This window comes from Lipotes vexillifer, unplaced genomic scaffold (assembly GCF_000442215.2).
Source record: "Lipotes vexillifer unplaced genomic scaffold, Lipotes_vexillifer_v1.1 scaffold743, whole genome shotgun sequence".
Taxonomy (NCBI): domain Eukaryota; kingdom Metazoa; phylum Chordata; class Mammalia; order Artiodactyla; family Lipotidae; genus Lipotes; species Lipotes vexillifer.
The window spans coordinates 1133348-1156156 of record NW_006779070.1 but is presented as its reverse complement, the minus strand read 5'-3'; the positions used below and the strand labels follow the sequence as shown (position 1 = coordinate 1156156).

The 22809-nt window shown below is 42.5% G+C and overlaps 1 protein-coding gene across 1 annotated transcript in view; it reads left to right on the top strand.

Annotated features, from left to right (window-relative positions):
• Nucleotides 1–2759: 2759 nt before the first annotated feature.
• TTC12 (tetratricopeptide repeat domain 12) overlaps nucleotides 2760–22809 on the top strand; it is a 46618-nt gene continuing 26568 nt past the window's right edge. The window contains exons 1-7 of the mRNA XM_007452214.1: nucleotides 2760–2817; nucleotides 8655–8818; nucleotides 9149–9170; nucleotides 9811–9888; nucleotides 10734–10855; nucleotides 15160–15219; nucleotides 19511–19582. Of these exons, the coding sequence (XP_007452276.1) occupies nucleotides 2760–2817; nucleotides 8655–8818; nucleotides 9149–9170; nucleotides 9811–9888; nucleotides 10734–10855; nucleotides 15160–15219; nucleotides 19511–19582 (576 nt within the window). The remainder of the gene's footprint in view (nucleotides 2818–8654; nucleotides 8819–9148; nucleotides 9171–9810; nucleotides 9889–10733; nucleotides 10856–15159; nucleotides 15220–19510; nucleotides 19583–22809) is intronic.

Below are 22809 nucleotides of genomic sequence, written 5' to 3'. Positions count from 1 at the left end.
ACTGACTAGGTGCCTGGCACCTTAACCGTAAATCTTATGAGAAAGTGCCATTTCTCCATTTTTTATATAAAGGAGAACTCTGAAGATCAGAGAGATCACATAACTCTCCTCTCCGAAGGTCTCGCGTATACTAATAAGTAAAATCGGATTCACACCCAAGCCTGCCTCTCCCAAGTACGCTGCAGACCTGTCCTCTTTGGGGACAGGGATATTAAGCTAAGGCAAGTGACACACCCTCCAACCCCAGAAAACAAAGAAGCCAAAACCTGGCGCTGATTTAGGGATCAGCGCAGGTCACTCGGGCTTCTTTTGCTCCCCCCAGCTTCCCCGGTCCCCAGACGGCTTCCCACGCTCCAGCTCGGCCTTGAACTTGGCTGAGCGCTCCGGAACTAGAACGCAGGGCGCGTCAGAGCACGGGGCCACGTCCGCCCCTAGCCCTTTGGCGCCGCCCCCTCAGCCTAGGTCGGTCACCACCCGCCCACAGCCGCCATTTCCTGTCCAGCTCTGGGCGCGTCAGGTCAGTGCAGCGGGGTGGCCCGGGGTCTGCCCTGGTGCTGGTCCTGATCTGGCCGGCAGAGCCAAGCAGAGGACGCTGGTTTGGGCCCCGGCGGATGGGACGGTATCAGCTGAGGGCCGCTGGGACCTCCACGGCTGGCACTCGGCCGGTGGACGCTCTGGAGCGGTTGCCCGGGCAACGGCGCCGCCGGCCCCGCCCCTCTGCGCCGGCCGGGGAGGGGGCATTTGGGGCGAGCGGATCTTATGGCTTCAGGCGGGGCGCAGGCTCCTTCCTGGTGTAGTGGATACCTTCGGACGCCTTGGGCATCACCGTGCACTGGCCTTCTCGTCCCGTCGTGGGTTCGCTGCCCAGGCATGGCGCGCCCTTAGACCCTGGCCTGGGAGCAGAGGGCTTGGCGCCTGCCCGCGGGAGTTCTGAGCCTGCCTTCTGCCTCTCCTAACCTTGGGCAAGTCAACTCACTTGACTAGGCCTCAGTTCCACGGGAGCCTGAATTGTTAAGAGCTGGAAAGAAACCTAGCGATCATTTAAAGCCAGAGATCCCCAGCCCTGTTTTATAGATAAGGATGTCTTGCAGTAACCACTCATTGCCAACCTGGTGCTTTAAATTAATCCCCAGATAGCCCTCTGTTTTTTTTTTTTTTTTTTTTTTTTTTTTTTTTTTTTTTTTTTTTTTTTTTTTTTTTTTTTTTTTTTTTTTTTTTTTTTTTTTTTTTTTTTTTTTTTTTTTTTTTTTTTTTTTTGCGGTATGCGGGCCTCTCACTGTTGTGGCTTCTCCCGTTGCGGAGCACAGGCTCCGGACGCGCAGGCTCAGCGGCCATGGCTCACGGGCCCAGCCGCTCCGCGGCACGTGGGATCCTCCCGGACCGGGGCACGAACCCGTGTGCCCTGCATCGGCAGGCGGACTCTCAACCACTGCGCCATCAGGGAAGCCCAGCCCTCTGTTTTGTAAAATTTATTTATTTATTTATTTTTGGCTGTGTTGGGTCTTCGTTTCTGTGCGAGGGCTCTCTCCAGTTGTGGCAAGCGGGGGCCACTCTTCATCGCGGTGCACGGGCCTCTCACTATCGCGGCCTCTCTTGTTGCGGAGCATGAGCTCCAGACGCGCAGGCTCAGTAATTGTGGCTCACAGGCCCAGTTGCTCCGCGGCATGTGGGTGGGATCCTCCCAGACCAGGGCTCAAACCCGTGTCCTCTGCATTGGCAGGCAGATTCTCAACCACTGCGCCACCAGGGAAGCCCCAGCCCTCTGTTTGTATTATAGTTTCCATAGAATGAATGAGGCCTCTGAGGGTCAGAGAGGTTGTGACTTTAGCTGAGGTAGCGCAGCTTATAACTGGTGGAGTCTCAGAGAGATCAAATAACTCACAGCTTGTTCCTGGCAGATTTCAAATTTCCAGTTAAAGGTGCCTTATTTGGCTACACTGTTATTAAACCTAGCTGTAAATCAGAATCACCTGGAGGGTGTTTATACATTCCAGGGTACTCTCTCAGGCTTACTAACTGAGGGGCTCTGGGCTAAGGCTGAAGAATCTTATGCTAAACCAGGTTTTGGATGATTCTTATGGTCTGTGGGTGGACCTTTGAGAACCACTGGCTGTAGCATGAGGCCTTTCACTCAAAAACAACCGAGTGGTGATCCAGCTAAAGTACCTGGAGAGGAGAAGAGAGGCTGGCGTGCAGGGCTGTCAAGTTCTAATCCCTCCATATGCAATTTTAGCTTCTCTTCACTCCTCAGAAATAAGCCAGAGGCTTATATTTTAAGTAGTTTGGACATTTAGATGTAAATTGTCCCATTTTTGGTTACCTGTCACACAGCCAGGTCCAAAGCTTCTGGCTGGGCCAGCCTGTCATGATCAAAGTCAAGCGTTAGTGTCCTCCTGCATCTCTGGTGGCCTGTCAACTGCTCTCCACCTGGCCACCTTCAAGCCAGGTCCCTGACTCACAGCAGCTGATGTTGGCTTCGTAGGGACATTTTGCAGAGCACTTTCCCCATTGGAGGGAGGCTGGCAGCTTTCCAGAAATGTCGCCACACATACTGAGGGTCCCTTGGCCTTAACAGCAGTCAGAGTGAAATAGATCACCCTGCTTGTTATTCATGACTTTTATAAACACAAATCCATCTTAAAAATAATTACCTGGCTCTTAGTTTTAGAAGGCTAATCAGCCTGACAAATTCTGTTTAGAGTTTTATTATTATTAATTTTCATCATTTACGCTGCCTCCCTCAGGGATTCTGGTTCACAATGGCTGACTATCAAGAGGAAGACTTGCAGAAATTTCTTAAAAATGTGGATGAAATCAGTAAGTACCAGTAAATCATATACTAATTAAATTTTACTTTAGGGAGGTGGAGTGGTTAAAGAGAGATGATTACTCTAAGTTAGTTCATGGGTTGCCTGACAGGTTTATGACTCTTAAGGAAAAAAATGTTGTTGAGATTAAACAGAAGGGGTATTGAGAAGCAAGTAATATTGGAGCCTGGGGATAATATTTTTTGGCTGTTAATTGGTGTCAGAGAAGCTGCTAACATTCTGATTGAATTCAGGCTGACAGCTCTTCCTTGTATTTTCTCCCCTTCTGTGTAGAATCAGGTCAAAAGGAGCTTCTATTTCCCCATCACCAATGAGCCTACTGTTCCCTTGGAGAAGATCACTCAGGAACCCCACTGATCAGTCTGAAATCCCTCGTGTTTTAGGGGAGAGCCGTTCCTGGTTTTGAGCTGCAGAGGCAAAGTCAGAAGGCTTTCCCTCAGGGTCCATCACATTACATAGATGGCTGCTGGTTGTCATACTCCTGTCTCTCTTCCTCTAGGCAGGAAGACCCTTCCCCAACTTAGACAGGTGGGATCTCAAAGGACATACTCTGACCACACAGATCACACACAGGAGATTCCAAAGCACTCAGTCCCTGCTCAGACTTCAGGGAGCTTGCTTGAGGATAGAGACAAGAAAACCAGCAGTGAAACAAACCTTACATATCAAATAGAAATATTTTGAAGTTGCTGCTTCTCACAGGCTATATGGATCCAAAGAATAAAATGGTTTTAAAAATAGTTCAGGCAACTTCATAGATGGTACATCCTTAGGGTGTTCTTTGGGTTTGTCATGGGCTTCTCCTCGGCCCATCCCCCAAATGTTGTTCTGGCCTGGCCCACTGCTCACCTTTCTCGTCAGGTGATCTAGCCCAAGCACGTGGTTTTAGCTACCACCCTTGTGATGACCCCACATCTCAATTGCTATCAGCCACTTTTTTTGAGCCTCAGCCTCTATGCCAACTGTCACACCCATTGTATCCCTCAAGCACCATGAACTTAATATGTCCGAAGGTTAGTTGATCGGCTCTTTGTCTGTCCCCCCCAGTGCCAAATAAAACCTGCTTCTCCTACTCTCCCATTCGTTCTAGTCTCACTTGGTGGCACTGCTGTCCCCAGATTTACAAGTCACATTGGCCTCCTCTCACCTCTCAGCCCTTAATTTAATCAGCCCTCAGGTTTGCCTTCTCCCTCCACATCCCACCTCTCCAACCTCCCTTTGTTCTGGTTCTCTTATCCAGATGATGATTTCAACAGCCCCCTGATTGTTTTTCTCCCCGCCTCCAGGCTTATACTCCCCACAGGGTAATGTATCTAAAATGCAAATCTGACCCAGCCACTTCTCTGCTTGCATTCTCCTCGCAGTCCCAATAAATTTCATGCTCTCATCAGGACCTAAGTCCTCCTGTGACCTTGGCCTTACCTCTCGCCTCCCCCTACCTCACACTTGAGCTACAGACTGCTTCCGGTTCCCCACACACCCCCTGACCGTTCAGCCTCTGCCTGCTGCCTTTGTCCTTCCCTCTGCCTCCCGGTCTTTCTTTACCTGGCTAACATTCATTCGTACCCCAAGTTCATTTCCATATCATTTATATCAGTGCCATCTGATAGAACTTTCTGTGATGATAGAAATGTTCTATAATCTGCACTGTCCACTGTGGTAACCAGTGACCACAAGTGGCTATCGAGGGTTTGAAATGTGGCTAGTGCTACTAAAGAAGTGAATTCCTCTATTTCGTTTATAAGTAATTTAAATTTATATAGCCACATGTGCATAGATTCTATATATTCATTTCTTGGGCTCTTGCTGTGTACTGAGCATTGCTAGACCCTGGAGAGTACAGTAACAATGAATAAGAATTACTTCCCTTCATGGTACCTACAGTCTGGTGGGGAAAACAGATATAAAACAAGTAATTTCAAGGGTGATGTATGCTACAAAGAGAGATTGGTAAAATGCAAGAGACTCTAACTCAGATTAGGGAGTTGTCTGATGGGCTGCTGTAACAAAATATCACAGACTGGCGGGCTTAGGCAACAGAAATTAATTTTTGTCACAGTTCTGGAGATCAGAAGTCCAAGATCAAGGTGTTAGGTTTAGTTTCTCCTGAGCCCTCTCTCTCTGGCTTGCAGACAACCCCCTTCTTACTGTGTCCTCACATGGTCTTTTCTCTGTGTGTGCACATCCCTGGTGTCTCGTCTCTTCCTCCTCTTATACAGACATCAATCCAATTGGTTTAGGACCCCACCCTTATGACCTCATTTATCCTTCATGACCTCTTTAAAAGCCCTGTCTCCAGATACAGTCACAGTGAGGGGATTAGGGCTCCAACATATGAATTGGGGCAGAGGGGCACAATTCAGCCCACAAATAAAGGCTTCCCTAGAGGCTGAGATTTAAGCACAAATCTGAAGTCTGAGTAGGAGTTGGCCACTGGGGAGAGGGTAGGGGAGTATTCTAAATGGGGAGAAAGTATGTAGGAAAGATGGAAGTTAAGAGCAAGTGTGGTACTTTTGAGAAACTGAAAGATTAAAAAGCTCAGTATAGCTGGAGTGACTAGATCAAGGAGAGAAGGGTCCCATCTGAGTCCAGAAAGGCCAGATCAGGAAAGACTTTGGAAGCCACGGTAAGGAATTCGTGTTTATCCTGAGAGCAATGGGAATCCTTTGGAGGGTTTACTCGGAGCAGAAACATGGTCAGATTTACACCTTAGAAAAGTCACTCTGGCAGTGGTGGACTGGAGGGGAGAAGCAAACAGGTGCTGAGAGCCAGCTAGGAGGCTGTTAAAGTGCTCCAGGGAGAAGAGACTGTGGCTGGAATGGACACAAGTAGACAGATTGGAGAGAGAATTCAGAACTTACTTGACAGGCTTTAGTGTTGATGGCTGTGAAGGTGGAGGGAGAACAAAGGCTTAAGGATGAGCCTGAGAGTCTTGATTGAATGACAAGTGGATGGTTGGACCATCTGCTGAGATAGGGGCATTTGAAGGAGGAACAGTCTGGGGAGAAAGAGGATAGGCAGATGAGTAAGGCATCCCAGTGAAGATGTTCAGAAGGCAGTTGGCTTTGTGAGTCTGAGCCTAAGAGAGAGAGAGTGGCTGGAGAGGTCAACTTAGGAGGCACTGGCATCTGCATGGTATTTGGAGCCGTAGGAGGGAACAGGAATTCCTGGGAAAGGTGTAGAAAAAGAGAAGAGGGCTCGGGCAGAGAGTCAACAGAGAAAAATTCAAAAAGATCTATAAATAAAGTAAAGAAGGAAATCGAGCAAGGTTTTTGGATACGAGATTAATGTATAAAATTCAGTTGCATTCTTATATACTTCCTATATACCAGCAACACTTCATTTACAATACCAAAATAAATCCCTCAAAATATATGCAAGACCTTTATGGGGAAGGTTATAAAATTTAATTGAAAGAGCTCCCAGTGGTCAAAACTAGAACAATTTGAGCAAGAAAGCAAACAGTATTGGATTATAGCCCAAAGTATAAAATAAATATCCATGAGTCTATATGGATATAAATAAATGATGAATACATAAATAAGTAAATAAATATGTAAGGCAAATCTCCCATACAGAAGAATTTCAAACAATTTGTGTAGATATTCCTGCCTCTAGAAGGTAGAGCATAACTCTCCACCCCTGAAAGTGAGATACATTTACTGACTTGCTTCCAAAGAGTACAGTACAGGAAAAGAGGGGGAAAGGTAACTTTAAGATAGAAAAAGCTGACATACTCTTCCTTAGGTGGTCAAAGTTAACAGCATGATAAATCATATTGATAGCGTGTACCCTTCATATGTGCTATGGTCTTCCTCCCAAAATCTTGAGAACCTCAGTCTGACTGTGACAGTAACATCAGGTAAACCCAAACTGAAAACTATTCTACAAAAAATACCTGACCAGTAATTCTCGAGACTGTCAAGGAAAACAAGGAAGGTCTGAGAAATTGTCATGGCTCAGAGAATTATAAGGAGACATGACTAAATGTAATGTGATATCCTAGATGGTATCCTGGAATGGAAAAAGGATATTACAGAGAGATTAATGAAATTAGACTAAAGTTCAGAGTTTAGTGAATAAAAATTTTAATTAAAAGACCTAAAATATCTAAATAAGTGGAGACATATTTTATCATGGATGGGAAGACACATTTGGTAAGGAAATCTGTTCTTCTCAAATTATTCTCTACGTTCAACACAATTTAGATCAAAATCCCAAAAATGTTTTGTTTAGAGTTCAACAAGCTGATTCCCGAGTTCACACAGAAGAGCAAAGGGCCAAGAATTAATCCAGAAAATTTTGCAGGAAAATAAGAAGGTGGGATCTCCCTATCAGATGTTCAAGACTCATTATAAAGCTGTAGTAATTATGCATGGAAGGTTTGGTGCTGAAAAAGATGTCATCCAGTAGAATGGAACAAAGAGCCTAGAGCAGGTTCACGCATGTAACAGGGATGGCACAACACATCGGTGGGAAGGCAGGAGCTCTTCAACAAATGGTGCTCGTGCCCTATGCAAAGTCAGCTCCAGCAGACTTCGCTGGTGGTCCAGTGGTTAAGACTGCGCTTCCACTGCAGGGGGCACGGTTGCAATCCCTGGTCTGGGAATTAAGATCCCCCCATGCCAGGCGGTGTGGCAAAAAAAAAAAAAAAAAAAAAAAGTCAGCTCCAGGTGGATTAAATACCCTAATGAGAAAAACAGAACGTTAAAACATACAGAAGACATATGAGTATATTTGTAAACCTAATATACACAAAAGGCATAAAGCATAATGGGAAATATTGGTACATTTAACACATAGAAAATTTCTTCAACAAAAGCTTCCATAAAAACATAAAAAGACAAACCATACACAAGGAGATGTTCACAAATATCAGTCCAGAATATATAAAGTAATCATAATAAGAAAAAGACAAACAACCCTATAGAAAATCGGCCAAGGATAGGAGCAGGCAGTTGACATAAAAGGAAATCCAAATGGCCTACAAACCAATGAAAAGATGCTCGATCCCAATCATGTTCAGGAAAATGCAAATGAAAACATTGAGGAGATAAATGCATTATAGTGGCAACAACTTAAAAGTTTGACAATAAGCGTTAACTAGGATGTGGAGGCATGGGAACTCTTGTCACTGCTTATAGGAATAAACCTTGATACAGCCGTAACCTGAGAAATATGTCACATGTGTGCATGGGGAAATATGTACACAGATATTCGATTCGTCATTTATTCACTAGCGAAAAATTTAAAAACACCTGGATGTCCATCAATAAGAGAATGGATTACCTATGGTATATACAGTGATTAAAATAAATCAACTGCAACCATTAGTATCAAGAGCAAATCTCTAAAGCATATTAGGAGAAAAAACTAGGTTGCAAAAGAATGCACATTTTGTAAAATCCATTTATTTAAGATGTTTAAATACACACATATACACAAATTCTCTAGTAGGTGAATAGGTTCTGGGGATCTGATATACAGCATGGTGACTATCGTTAACAGTACTGTACTATACACTTTAAAGTTGCTGAGAGAGTAGATCTCAAATGTGCTCACCACACACAAAAAAATGAAATTATATGACAATATGGGTGTGTTAACTAACCTTGGTGTGGGAATCATTTCTCAGTTGTATACGTGTATCAAATCACCATGTTGTACACCTTAAACTTACAGAATGTCATGTGTCAATTATATCTCGGTAAAGCTGGAACAATAAAAGTCCTTCCCCATGAAATTTTCTACACCACCTTTTAAGTGAATGGAGTCTTTCTTTTTGAAGACCTTGCTTGAATGATTCACCTCTGATTTCTCCTCTAGCCAATTTAATTCAGGAGATGAATTCTGATGACCCAGTCGTACAAGAGAAAGCTGTTCTCGAGACAGAAAAGAGACTGAAGTTTACAGAGGAAGACCAAGAGGAGGACGAGTGCAGGACCACCGTGAACAAGACCATGATCAGTCCTCCGCAAGGTCCCACAAAGGTGCCCTTTCCCTATGGTGGAGTTATCTAATATTCTACTAACTCATATTTCCAACTCATACAGCTACAGCGGCGGTCCCTTGACCTGCTCGCCCTTGTTTCTGCAGATGTAGCCCCATAACAATTGTGCCCATAACAATTGTGCCCATAACTAGATCTCCTGATTTACAGCAAGCCCCCTGAATTTTGAGTCTTTCAGTATCGATGGTTAAAGGAAATGATCCTACTCCCCACTTGTAATTGATCTGCCTTCTTGCTTTGTATATGTATAAATGAGGGAGTGGTTTTTGAAATTTGTGTCTTTGTTTTTATGATAACCTGTGCCCTGCAGAATACAGATGAAATAAACACAGGTAAGGACAACATCTCTCTTTCCAATGTGTATTATTCCTTTAGGATCAGTGTTTACTGATTGTAGCTTCCAGACCCTTAAATTATAGCCTCTGGGCTTACAAACAACCCATGAACAAAAACCTACTGATCATTCAATTCTGTTACTAGTAGTCAGAGGGGACAGTACTCAGAGGGTTTTTCCTACCTTCTCCTGGCCAGTCTTTTTTCTAAACTGAATTCAGTTATTCTGTTTCATCCAATTTACTGTTAGCTGCTTAAAGGGATCCAGAGAGTTTCTCAGTTGCTCAGCTCAGAAGCTCATTATGCTAAGTGGAACAAAAAAGTCTGTCTTCAAAGAAAAACTCTTTTAAAAGGCATAATTCAAATTTGAAGCACAGACATAGTCACCATGTATAATAGTACATCACACAGATTACCATTTACTGTCAAATTAAGAAAATGTCATTTTAGTTGTCTCCAAATCTGTGTGTGTGTGTGTGTGTGTGTGTGTGTGCGCGCGCGCGTACATGTGCCTACATGTGAATGCATGAAAAGTGTGGCTCTAAAACTCTAAAGTAGCTTTTTTCTGAATTTGAGCTAAAGAACTGATTATAGTATTTGGATTTTTCTTTTTAATATTTGAAATTACGCTGTTGTCAGAGGACTTCTTGGCATCTGTGGAAAAGGATGCAAAAGAACGTGCCAAAAGAAGAAGGGAAAACAAAGTCTTAGCAGATGGTAATTGTCAGTCTTTTCACTTCAATAGCCAGGGTGATTTGTGCTAGAAAGAGCAAGGAAGTCTCTATGCTAATGTTTGAGGACATCAAGATTCCCAGTGGGTGGGTTCATGATGGGCCTGAGGCAGTGGGACCTGGCCCGGCAGAAACTAGTCTGTTTCCTGTTTCCACAGCAGCAAGCAGGGAGTCAGACACAGCCCTGAGTCAGCCTCCACAGTCAGACCTTTCTGAAGCACATGGATGGATTTAGCAGCACTAAGTGATGCTTGGAAAGTAGGGAGGGACGGGAGTGAGGTACTACTGTCTAGCCTGAGGCACAGATGAAGAAATGAAAAAGAAAAATGAAACAAGCAAACAAAGCTGGGAGAAGGGAGAGGGGAGATAAAGGAAAAGAAAGAACTGGGGTTGTGTGTGTGGTGAGGAAGATACACATGACAGAAGAATGCTTTCAGCACTTATTTTATACCACTCAGTGGTATGTGTGCTGCAGATCTGAACGATTCCATATTTGCTAGGAAATTAGTTGTTTGAATCTCTTTATGAGATGTTTGAATCTCTTTATGAGACGTTTGAATGTGTAGACTTGCTCTTTGTGGCAAGCCTGGGGTGTTCTGAGCCTTGAGGCAGAAACATTTACTTTTTCTGGGAAGCTTCTTAGAAGACTTCGGGTAGATTGAGAGAACAGAAACCAACCTGGGATTATCAGAGAGAAGTAAGTGACAGGCCCCCTTTGGATGCATGGAAGCTCTGACCTTCAAAGTAGAGTTGGAAAATCAGGGCAATGAAGTCTGAAAGAATTTTCCAGTGTGTGGGGAGAGCTCACCTGTATAACTTCTATTCTCACAGCCCTAAAAGAAAAGGGGAATGAAGCATTTGTCAAAGGTGATTATGAAACAGCCATCCTGTGCTACAGTGAGGGTTTGGAGAAGCTGAAGGACATGAAAGTACTGTACACCAACCGAGCCCAGGTGAGTGATCCAAGGATGTGTCCACGGGCTTTCCTCAGGGAACAGTAGCCACTAACCTTGTGAAAGCAGAGAAAGATGAGACCAGATGGCGCCAGGGTTGTGCTCCAAACTGGGTAACGGCTGGCTCTGGTTGGGTTGGGGGTGGGGGCTGATTTGTATGGAGCATTTGCCAATTTCCATGGTGTAGATACTTACACTGGTTCAATTTCAAGCTACCAACTTGGAATCATTGAAGGAGAGCTTGGGAACAGCTACACATAATCAGTTCTCTCCGTAGTAGAAGTCAGCTCCAGCACATCACTGATGGTACCCAGGCACTTTCCCTCATGTATAGACAAGAAATCTAGTGGAATGAGACAGTCTATGAGACCTTGGAATTCTGCCACCACTGAAGTTGTTCAGCTTCTTTTTTTGATGCCAGTCTACACTCCTATGGGCTACTCTCCTGTTAATTTCTTACCCATCGTATCAATCCCTCCTTGATTAAGCTTCTGTGACTGGGGTATACTGGAGAGCTAATGGGCCTAGAGCCAATTTCTCAGAAATTTTGAGTTTCTGAAATCCCTCATACCTCCGTTTTATATCACAGATGAGCTCAGATTCCTGAAACACCAGGTAAAAACCATCACCCAGATGTTTATTATGTACTACTTAATGAAGGGCAAAATTAATAGTTCTCAGTTGAAACAAAAATGTCATCTGTGACCTTATCTTTGAAAAGTACTTGAGTTTGTGTATGGAAGAGCTCTCTGCTGCTCAGGCCTGAAAAATTGGCAGATTCGTGGACATGATTATCCAATGATCAGGATATGTCAGCAGGACCTGGGTGAGATGAACTTGACGCCATGTCATTTACAAGAGGGAGAGATTCATCAGCTCCAATTTCTATAACTCAAGATTAAGAAGATCCTGCTGTGGTATGTTGAGGAAGAGTGCAAGAAACAGGACGTTAGCAGTCCAGAAAGTCTGGGCAGTGACAGTGATTTAATGATAAATAAATCCAAGCACAACATAAGCTCATTAGTTCAGCAGTTTGGATAAATCGGACTCGAGTTGAGGTGTCATTTACCTAGCCCCATCTGTGGAGAAAAATTGTAATAAAGAAGAGAATCAGTAAACAAAATGGCCAGAGGTTGATTTTGCCATGTACTTCTTATCCCCCTAACAAGATTATAAACTTTTTGAAGGTAAAAACTGCCATATACTTTTCCCCCTAATGCTTTACTTATAACAGATGTTCAATAAATCCTTGTTAAGTTACATAACACTGGGTGGAGGCACAATAAGTCCATTTAAGGGAATGGCGTTTCTGTTGACACATCAAAGAAACATTTAAATGCAAACAATTAATAGAATAATCATAGTTCCTTTTTATTTATCACCAAATTTGGTCTCCAGAACATTTACCTACTGATGCTTATTCAGTCTTATTACTCTGAAGTTATTTGAAAGCTGTAAAATTGAATTGCCTTTAAAATGTTATGTAATTCAGACTTATACTAATTCAGATGGTCTATACCCTGATTCATCTAAATTAGTTACATTTTTACTGTACTCAAGTTTAAGCAGCACTTTGATTAGTTCTGGAGAATCACATTAAGAATGACTGTGGATAAAAATAAGTAAATGCAATGAAAAGCTTTGGGAAGGCAATTCCTCCCACTTTTCCCAAAGAGAAAGCTTATTCAGAGACAAATAAATGCAAAATGTGTTGCCTGGTGTTAAGAATCATTTGAACCGTTGACTATTTTTAAAATGCCTCCCTGTTTGCACGCAGTGTTAGAAAACACTTATTAAAGACCCTGTGAATTGAGAGTCACTGCTTGCTGGAGAGAAAACCTACCCTTTCATCGCTGTGTTTTTCTCCTGGAGCTAATGTTATGATCAATAAATTGCTGGTGTAATTTAGATAAATCAGGAGTTTAATTGCCATTTGGAAAAGTCATTCTTTTTAAAATGTGGAAAAACAAAAGAGAACAGGGAATTTATAGGGTGTTGGGTCCAAGCTTTAAAAAAAGAAAAAGAAAGAAAAGTGAAAGGCTCTGTAGAGAAATTGTTGAAGCCCATATAGAATTTTTCAGAGTCTGTATCCCGAATAACAGTGTCCTGAAATTGAAATTATGACTATGTTGTCTAGAAGGATGTTAGTTTCTTCCTCACATGCTCTGACTTTCTAATGAAACCCCACACCGGGAGGAAAGGGTGGTGCTTTACAGAACAGAGGGCTCAAAGAGGCGTTGTCTTCAATTAGTACTGAAGCCCCCTTAATGAAAGCACTGCATAGCAGCTTCCTATCTATTGGTGCGAAGAGCTGCCCAGCAGAAATCCCATTAGCTGGCTATTGCCTGCTCACTCCTCACTTTGGTTGAATGCTTAGATTTCTCATGAATTATAACAGTAACCTCATATTTGGCCTGTCCATGTAAATATCTCATCAGATTTATTGTTCAGAATGTCACAGTGCCCTGGTACAGTTTTAATCATGGGCAAACCTCCATGGAGTATTGGGTCTATTATTGGTGACCGATGGGACCCTGGTGCCTGGTTTTCCTTTCTTCCAACAGGGTGATCATTGCTGCTTCTTAGGGAACTTTCCAAAAGAAGAGCCCTTAAAGTCTACTTTGTGCAACTTGATGAGAATTTATTAAGCACCTTTCATGTCCAGTAATTAAATACAGAGGGTATAGTAGCCATGGTGCTTGCTGTTAAATGACTTCCATTTGTTTATAGATCACACCTCTTTGAAACTATAAATGAACTAGATTCTTAATTCGGTTTAGTTTGAGTGGATCACAGAATTCTGAGTTAATTCTTGATTTTCAAGATTTCCCCCAATTCTAGGAGATCCCAGAAGAGAGCCCCAAGGCATTTGAAACCGAGGGCTCCTGGGGTGGTCTGACTCTTAAATGTCAGCTCATTTCCTGTTTCTCTTCCTTCTTGCTGCACTCATGAGGAAAGAAGGGGAACTTTTTCTTAAGCGTATTTCCATAACAGCATTATTGAGATACAATTGATACAACCTACAATTACCCATTGAAAATGTACAATTCAGTGGTTTTTGGTGTATTCACAGGGTTGTGCACCCCTCTCCACAGCCAATTTTAGAACAGTTTCATCATCCCCCAGAGAAGCCCGTACCCTTTAAGCAGTCACTCCCCAGTCCTCCCCCCCTCCCCCACCCCAGCCCTAGGCCACCACTAATCTACTTTCTGTCTCTATACATCTGCCTATTCAGGACTTTTCATATAAATGACATCATATAATATTTATCCTTATGTGTCTGGCTTCTTCCACTTAACAGTGTTTCCAGGGTCCATCCATGTTGTAGATGCATCAGCACTTCATTCCTGTTTATTGCCAAATAATATTTCATTGCCTGGATCTACCACATTTTGTCTATCCATTCAAAAATTGATGGACATTTGAGTCATTTCTGCTTTTTGGCTCTTGTAAATAATTCTGCTGTAAACACTGGTGTGCAGCGTTTTGCGTGGACATATGTTTATAGTCCTCTTGGCTATCTACCCAGGAGTGAAATTCCTGGATCCTATGGTACCTCTGTGTTTTACCTTTTCAGGAAATGTCAGACTGTCTTTCCAAATTGCTGCACCATTTTACATTCCCACCAGCAGCGTATGAGTGTTCTGATTTCCTGCATTCTCACCAACACTTATTATTACCTGTCTCTTTGATTCCCTTTCTCATCTGGTTTCCTTCTGGAACATTCACAGCAGGGTAGCCTCCAGAAGCTAGCTCTTCCTTTGTAGGGGTGGTCAGTGTGCTGGGTACTGTCTGTTTGCCCCTCCAGATCCTTCTCTGCCCTGCTGTGTTCCCTGGGGGATTGACCTCTGTGGACTGCCCTCTTGGCTTCCCAGCTTTCTAACTGCCATTTGGGTTCAGCCAACGAGATGAGAAGGAAGGAGGAAAGTGAACTGCGGCTTTATTCTCCCAGCTTCTGCTCTACTAGAGGCCTCAGCTCCTGTTGAGCAGTGCTCTTCACAAAGCGACCCTCTCCCGTTTTGTTCATTGCTCCTCCCTCTGCCTCTTCAGGTCTGGCAGCGGTGATGGCTATCCGCTGCTGGTCTCCCTCCACCCTGCCCTCACCCTGTGAATAGTCCCTTTATTAAACTCTCCCTGGTTACCCTGTGTGAGTGCCATCTGTTTCCTGCTGGGACCCTGACTGGTACAGGTAGGGACGAGTAACTTCTCATCACCACTCTCCTGCCCGACTACTCTTTCTGTGTTGACGGAAGACTGCCGGCTACAGAGCTGTGTATGAATAGCAGCTGTTTGTGTCCTTACAGGCTTATATCAAACTTGGGGACTACCGGAAGGCACTGGTGGATTGTGACTGGGCTCTAAAGGTAAGAAGATTGTTTCCTCTTCCACATGATGGAGCTGGGCTTGCTGGGGCCAGATGTCTCAGTCCTGAAGTGAATAGAGGGGAGCTGCCAGTGTATCATGGCAGGAAAGGGTGTAGGCTCTGCAGTCAGAGTCTCAGTTTCCTCATCTGTAAAATGGGAACAAATAGAATTGTCATGAGGGTTATGATAATGCACGCGGTGCCTTGCCCGTGGGAAGTACTCTGGAGAAGCTGCTGTTAATACTGGTTTTTCAGGGGTTTATCGCAATGGCTCACCCTTCACTGTTGCGTTATCAGGTGCTTTGCTCCACATGGTAGTGGAGACGCCTCCTTCTCTTTCCAGAGCTGACCTCGGGGGCTGGTTTCCACAATTGCCATTCTTCCTCATCAGTTCGTGCTTTTCCTCTCCGGCTCTGATAATTTGGAAATGTATCATAGCACCCCCTCTTTGTAGAGGAATAATCAGAAGAAAGAGTTCCTGGCGTTCAGCTTGGATACTAGTCAGGCCTCAGGCTGATAGCCTAATACTGTGCATGGTATTTCCTCTGAAACCTGACAGAATAGATAATCAAAGGTGGAGAGAAGGAAGGACTGTTGGTAGAAATATTAGAAGGGTTTTAAAAGAGAAATGTCATGATCACTTCATAGGAACATTATTTCAGGTGACTAAATATTTAAATAACCCTTAATCCACATTCCCCCAAGTTACTCTGTCACAGGGGCTTAACTAAATAACCAAAAACAGTGCTTCTCAGCCTTCCTTGCTGAAGTGCTAACAGAATAAACATGAGCCCCTGGAGGGTCTAGAAGCAGAGAGCATGAAATTTCTTTTTAGACACATGTTTCATCTTAAAAATCCTTGCAAATTTTGCATTGCATGCCATAAAATGTTATCTATTTGTCTTAATATAGCCATGTTATTTTAAATAATTTATAATCAAGTAAAATTGAAGTGCCGGGAGAACGTGCCAGGTTTATCCTATGGCATAGATTCCCCTGGTCCAGCACTGCCTACCCCAGCTTAATGCGCGTGGCCCCCAGACAAGAGCACATCGCAACAGCAGCACATTGGCCACACCTGCTTCCTTACTTTTTATTGAAAGGGTAAGCAAGAAAACAGGGGAATTCGAAGCTCACCTTTACTAACAATGGTTTATAAAACACGAGCATCCCACCAAAATGGATATCTGGAGTGCCTGATTTCTTTACCCCCTAGGAGATACGGTGTGGGGGACACCTTGTTCCATTGCATCGTGACAGTCTTTAAGTGATGAGAGCTGCCCCAAACTGGTGCCATTAGGTTCTCCACAGCTCCAGTGGAGATCCATTAGCCTGCTTTGTCACCTTATATGATCATGACTTTTTTCTTCTATCATCTGTAAGAGAAGAAAGAGGCAAGGGCATTTTCCTCTGGTGTTTCAGCAATCACAGCAAAAGCTGCCGTTTGCTGCGCGCTGGCCGTGAGCTGTCTCATTGGAGCCTCACAGCCTTCTTTTCTGTTCTGGTCAATACCACAGTTATCCTCATCTTTCTGACAAGGAAACAGAGCCTCAGAGATTAACTAAGTAAACTGTGTGGGATCACATAGCTAACATTGGCCTAACTGTAGGCTGGTGCCCTGAATTGTTGACTATAAACAGCTTCTCCACAGAATCTAGGAAACCCCATCATCCCTGGGTGTGGCTTTCATTCCTTCTGTGGCAGAAACAAGATCTCCTTGTGAGGCTTCCAGGAGCATCTTTTCTGATCTGAAAAGGACCAAAGAGGTAGTCACAGCCTCGTGCTGATTCAGGACGACACACTGGCCCATTCCCAAATGTTCACTGAAGCACGATGTTATTAACGGTGAAACTGAGGCAAAGCAGGCCCAGCACAGCTGACGTTAAAAAATGCTGACACCCAGCAGCCAGCCTTGTTAAATGCCCAGCAAGGCTCCCGTTGAAGACGACTGGGTAAACACTTGGAGGGATGGGAGAAAAATGTATACGGAATTCTAAAAACTAACAATCATTGGCTCTACGTGGAAGCTGTGAATTAAAAGAAAAAGCTTCACTCCTTTTAAATATGAGCAGTCGAATGTCAGCGGCACTCCATTATTCGTAGTATTAGTACTTTCATGCCGGTTTAATATTTTTGACACTTGTGAATTGGCAGAGACAAGCCCATGTGATGACATTTCAAGACTGATCTTCCTAGTCAGGGAAGATAAGGCAGCGAAGCTGGTTTTAATTAGGATCAGAATCATTTCTTTCTTGGCAGAACTCTTCCTGCCCAATAAACTGCATCTTCCTCTGAAGGCAGGATTCCTTTTGAGGGGACCTGGGGTTCAAGTGAGAGAATCCTGGTGAGGGTTGGTACCTCATCGAAGGAGAAAGGGCCTATTAGTGAGGAAATCCATTAGTGGCCCTTTGTGTTAGTGTCTGAGGAAATGTGGTCACGATGCACCCCTCGCGATGGTACAGTGGGTCGTGGACGCGATCTGGGGCTCCTTTTCCCCTGTTGGAACCCTGCCGCCCTGCCGGTGAAGGTGCTGTGAACAGGTGGCTTCTGTGAGCTGCGGTGCCGGAGTTTCTGTTCCCTTTGACAGTTCCCTTCCTGCTTCCTCAGTTCCAACCTCTGTGAGTTCTCCAGGGTTCACTCCACAGCTCCCTGCCTTTCTTCCTCCTACAGTTTCTCCCTCAAAGCTCTCGTCTCCTCTGTCAACTGTCACTCTTGCCAATGGCTCTCACGTCTGTATTTCAGCTGCCCCCACCCCGCAGGTTTCCATGTGATTGTCTTTGCATCCTCTGAAACACAGTATGTCTTTGTTAGACTATATGTCCTCAGAGTGGATTTCCTTCTACTCAACTGCTGTAGCACTTTTCTAAAGGAGATCTGGTGTAATTTTTAAGCCTTTGGGTCCTGGAGTCAAATGGCTAGATTTTAATCCCAGCTCTTCCACTTAATTATCTATGTGACCTTGAACCTCTCCAACCCCTAGTTTCCTCATATGTGAAATGGGGTTAATAATTATCTCTACTTCATAGAGTTGTTATAAAGTTTACGTGAGATAATTCATATGAACCATATGGTCAGGACTGAACAACAATGCACTAATATTATTACTGTCATTCACTTAGCAAGGAATCAGGAAACAATATTCACGAAAATGCATCTATAAAGGCCTCTCCAAATATAACAATTATTGTTACCCCTTCTGTTATTCTTTATCTTTTCTTTAAATTTTCCTTTTTGCCCTGAAATGGATTGCTTTTGCTGAAACTGCAACAACAGCAGCTATCCTCTATTACCCGGTACCACAGTGTTTACACACATTCCCTCTTCACAATAGCCCAAGAGAGACACTATTATGATCTCTACTTTGCAGATGAAGAAAATGAGCCTCAGAAAAGCTGGGTGGCCTGGCCAGCGTGCCACTTCTGGTGAGAGGCAGACAGGGCTTCACCCAGGACTTTCTAGACGCCTGAGCTTGGACCCTTAACCTCTTTACATCTATACCCCTGATGGCATCCAACCAGGCACAATGCCTGGCACATAAAAGGGATTCAGTGAATTAACTGGATGCTTTAAATTATAGTTTATGTCTTTGTGCCACATCATTCCCTCTGGAGTTATAATAATTCGAAGCAGGCAGGTGCAGGGCCCCCTGTGCAAGCGGTATCGTTTCAGCCATAAGTTTCATAAGTTTTGAAGGGGGCATCCCTCCTGATCGTAAGTGATAGGAATGCAAGTTCTTAGTATATATGTCGTGGTTTATTTCAAGGAAGGAACTTAAATATATAATAGTAACCTCAGCTGTTTACCCAGTGTAAATTTTCCTACCTTTTAATAAACCAGTGGTTCTCAAACTTGGTTGCACGTTTATATCACCTGGAGAGTTTAAAAAATTATTGATGCCTCAGTCCTACCCACTAGTATAATTTAATTGATGTGAGTTTCAGCTGGGCCATCAGGATTTTTACAAGCACCTGGGTGATTCTAATGTTCAGCCAAGGTCAAGAGCTCTTCTAAACTAAGGGTTTCTGGTTTGTTTCCTGGTTGTCTCATTATATGGAAATGAAAACTGGCAAGTATCGTGAATTAATTTAATAGAGAGCTTACTTGTGCATCCAGGCTCCTTGCAGGCATCAATTAGTTTGGTTACAGAGGCACAGAAAAGTCTTAATTGTCAACTCTGGTGGCTGTCCTGAGAATCAAAGCACTGCCCTAACCCTATTAGCTGGGCAGTTGGGGGAGGGGCTGATAACCTCAAACCTTCCAAAACATCTGATCAGTGATTCTCTTTTATGCAGTGTGATGAAAAATGCACAAAAGCATATTTCCACATGGGAAAAGCCCACCTGGCCCTAAAGAACTACAGTGTGGTAAGTGCTAGAGGAACCTTAAGTGGCATGTTTGATCTCGGAGCAGTGCTTCAGATTGTCTCAGAGAAGAACCACATTCCCCCAAGTTGATGAGATATTAATCCGCTTCTTAGTATTTTCCAGGGTAGATCTTAAGATCTCAGAGCTGGGAAGGATGTTGAGTGTCATCTGATAACAGCCCCACCTGCTGTAGGAATCTCTTCTGCAGTATCTTCTACCAGTGTCCGTCCAGTCCCGGGACGAGCGTCTCTGGAGAGAAAAGACCTGAGCCAAAAGATGAAAAAACAAATTTCATTTGTAATCTCATCACCTGAAAGTAACCATGCAGAGAGATATACACACTAAGATATTGGATATTGTTAATAGCAGCTTTATTGAGATATAGTTCACATATCAAACAATTCCCCTATGGAAAGTATACAATTCAGTGGTTTTTAGTGTATTCACAGAGTTGCACAACCATCACCACAATCAACTTTAGAACATTTTTGTCATTTCATCAAAAACACCTATACCCATTAGCAGTCACTCCCCCCCCTCCACCCCGCCCTCAACCCTAGACAACTACTGATCTACTTCTGTCTCTATATATTCGCCTCTTCTAGACCATTCATATAAATAGAATTATACAATATGTGGTCTTTAGTGACTGGCTTCATTCACTTAGCATAGTGTTTGCAAGTTTCATCCCTGTTGTAGTATGTACAGTACTTCATTGTTTTTTTATTGCTGAACAATATTCTATTGTATGGATATACCACATGTTATTTATCCATTTGTCAGTTGATGAACATTCAGGTTGTTTCCACTTTTGGTTATTATGAACATCCATGTACAAGTTTTTGTGTGGACACATGTTTACAGTCCACTTGGCTATACACCTAGGAGTGGAACTGCTGAGTCGTGATAACTCTATGTTTAACCTTTGGAAGAGCTGCCATCTTGTTTTCCAAAGTGGCTGCTCCATTTGACATTCCTGTCAGTAGTGTATGGTTCCAGTTTCTCCACATCGTGAACAATACTGGTTATTTATTTTTCTTTTCTATTATACCCATCCTGATGAGTATGAAGTGGTATTTCATAATTTTGACTTGTATTTCTCTGATGGATAATAATGTTGAGCATCTTTTCATGTGCTTATTGGCCATTTGTGTATCTTTGGAGAAATGTCTCTTCAGATCCTTTGTCCATTTGTTCATTAGGTTATTTGCCTTTTTATATTGAGTATAAATATATTCAATGTAATATAAATTGAATATTTTATATAAATATTCAATATAAAGTAATATAAATATTATATATAGTAATATAATATTCAATATAAATTCTGGATACAAGTCCCTTATCAAATAAATGATTTGAAAATATTTTCTCCCATTCTCTGCCATTCTCTGTGTTGTCTTTTCACATCATAGCAGAAAAGTTTTTAATTTTGATGAAGTCTAAATTACCTATTTTTTTCTTTGGTCGCTTATGCTTTTGATATCAAATCTAAGAAACCATTGCCTAATCCAAGATTTAAGAGTTTTATGGCTTTAGCTCTTTCATTTAGATCTCTGATCCACTTTGAGTTAATTTTTGTATATAGTGTGAGGAAGGGATCCAGCTTCATTCTTTTGCATGTGGATATCCAGTTGTCCCAGCACCATTTGTTGAGAAGACTGTCTTGTCTCCCACTGAATGATTTTGGCACCCTTTTCAAAGATCAATTGATCATAAACGCATAGGTTTATTTCTGGACTCTCAATTTTATTCCATTTGTTTACGCCTACTCTTATACCTATGCCACATTGTCTTGATTCTTACAGCTTTGTAGTAAATTTTGAAATTGGGAAGTGTGAGTCTTCTAACTTTGTTCTGGTTTTTCAAGATTGTTTTAGCTCTTCTGGGTTACTGGAATTACCATACAGATTTCAGGATCTGCTTTGTCAATTTCTGCAAAGAAGCCAGGTGGAATTTTTTTTAATTGAAGTATAGTCGATTTACAATGTTGTGTCAGTTTCAGGTGTACAGTTAAGTGATTCAGTTATACATACATATATATATATATATATATATATATATATACCTATTTTTTCAGATTCTTTTCCCTTATAGGTTGTTACAAAATATTGAGTAGTTCCCTGTGCTATACAGTAGATCCTTGTTGGTTATCCATTTTATATATTGTAGTGAGTGTATGTTAATCCCAAACTCCTAATGTATCCCTCTTCCCCCTTTCCCCTTTGGTAACCATAAGTTTGTTTTCTGTGTCTTTGGATCTATTTCTGTTTTATATATAAGTTCATTTGTATCATTTTTTTTAGATTCTACATATAAGCAATATCATATGATATTTGTCTTTCTCTGTCTGGCTTACTTCACTTAGTATGATAATCTCTAGGTCCATCCATGTTGCTACAAATGGAATTATTTCATTCTTTGTTATGGCTGAGTAATATAAATAATAAATGCTGGAGAGGGTGTGGAGAAAAAAAGGAACCGTCCTACACTGTTGGATGTAAAGTGGACAACAGTATGGAGGCTCCTTAAAAAAACTAAAAATAGAGCTACCATATGATCCAGCAATCCCACTCCTAGGTATATATCCAGAGAAAACTCTAATTCAAAAAGATACATGCACCCCAATGTTCATTGCAGCACTGTTTGCCATAGCCAAGACATGGAAGCAACCTAAATGTCCATTGACAGATGAATGGATAAAGAAGATGTGGTCTATTTATACAATGGAATATTACTCGGCCAGATGGAATTTTGATGGAGATTGCATTGAATCTGTAGATCAACCTGGGGATTATTGCCATCTTAACAATATTAAGGCTTCCAGTCCATGAACATGAGATATCTTCCCATTTACAAGATATATTATTTTTAAAAAGAAATTACCCCCATTGTACATTTAAAAAAATTATTCTTTGTTGGATTTTAATTCTAAAAGTAATACAGACTTATGGTAATAAGGTCAAATAATAGAGAAGTAAAAAGGAAAATATTAATCTCCCCCATCCACCAAGTTCCACTTACTTATTCATTCATTCAGTTAATTAATTCACTCAGCACGTATTTAATGCATGCTTCTATGTTCCAAGCACTGTCCTAGGCAACAGGAATACAGTAGCAAACAAGACAAAATCCTTGACTTAAGGGAACTCACATTCTTGTGGTAGGGGTGACTTGTCCCAAGATAGAAACCAAATAAGTAGATGTGTAGTATGTTAGGTAGCAAT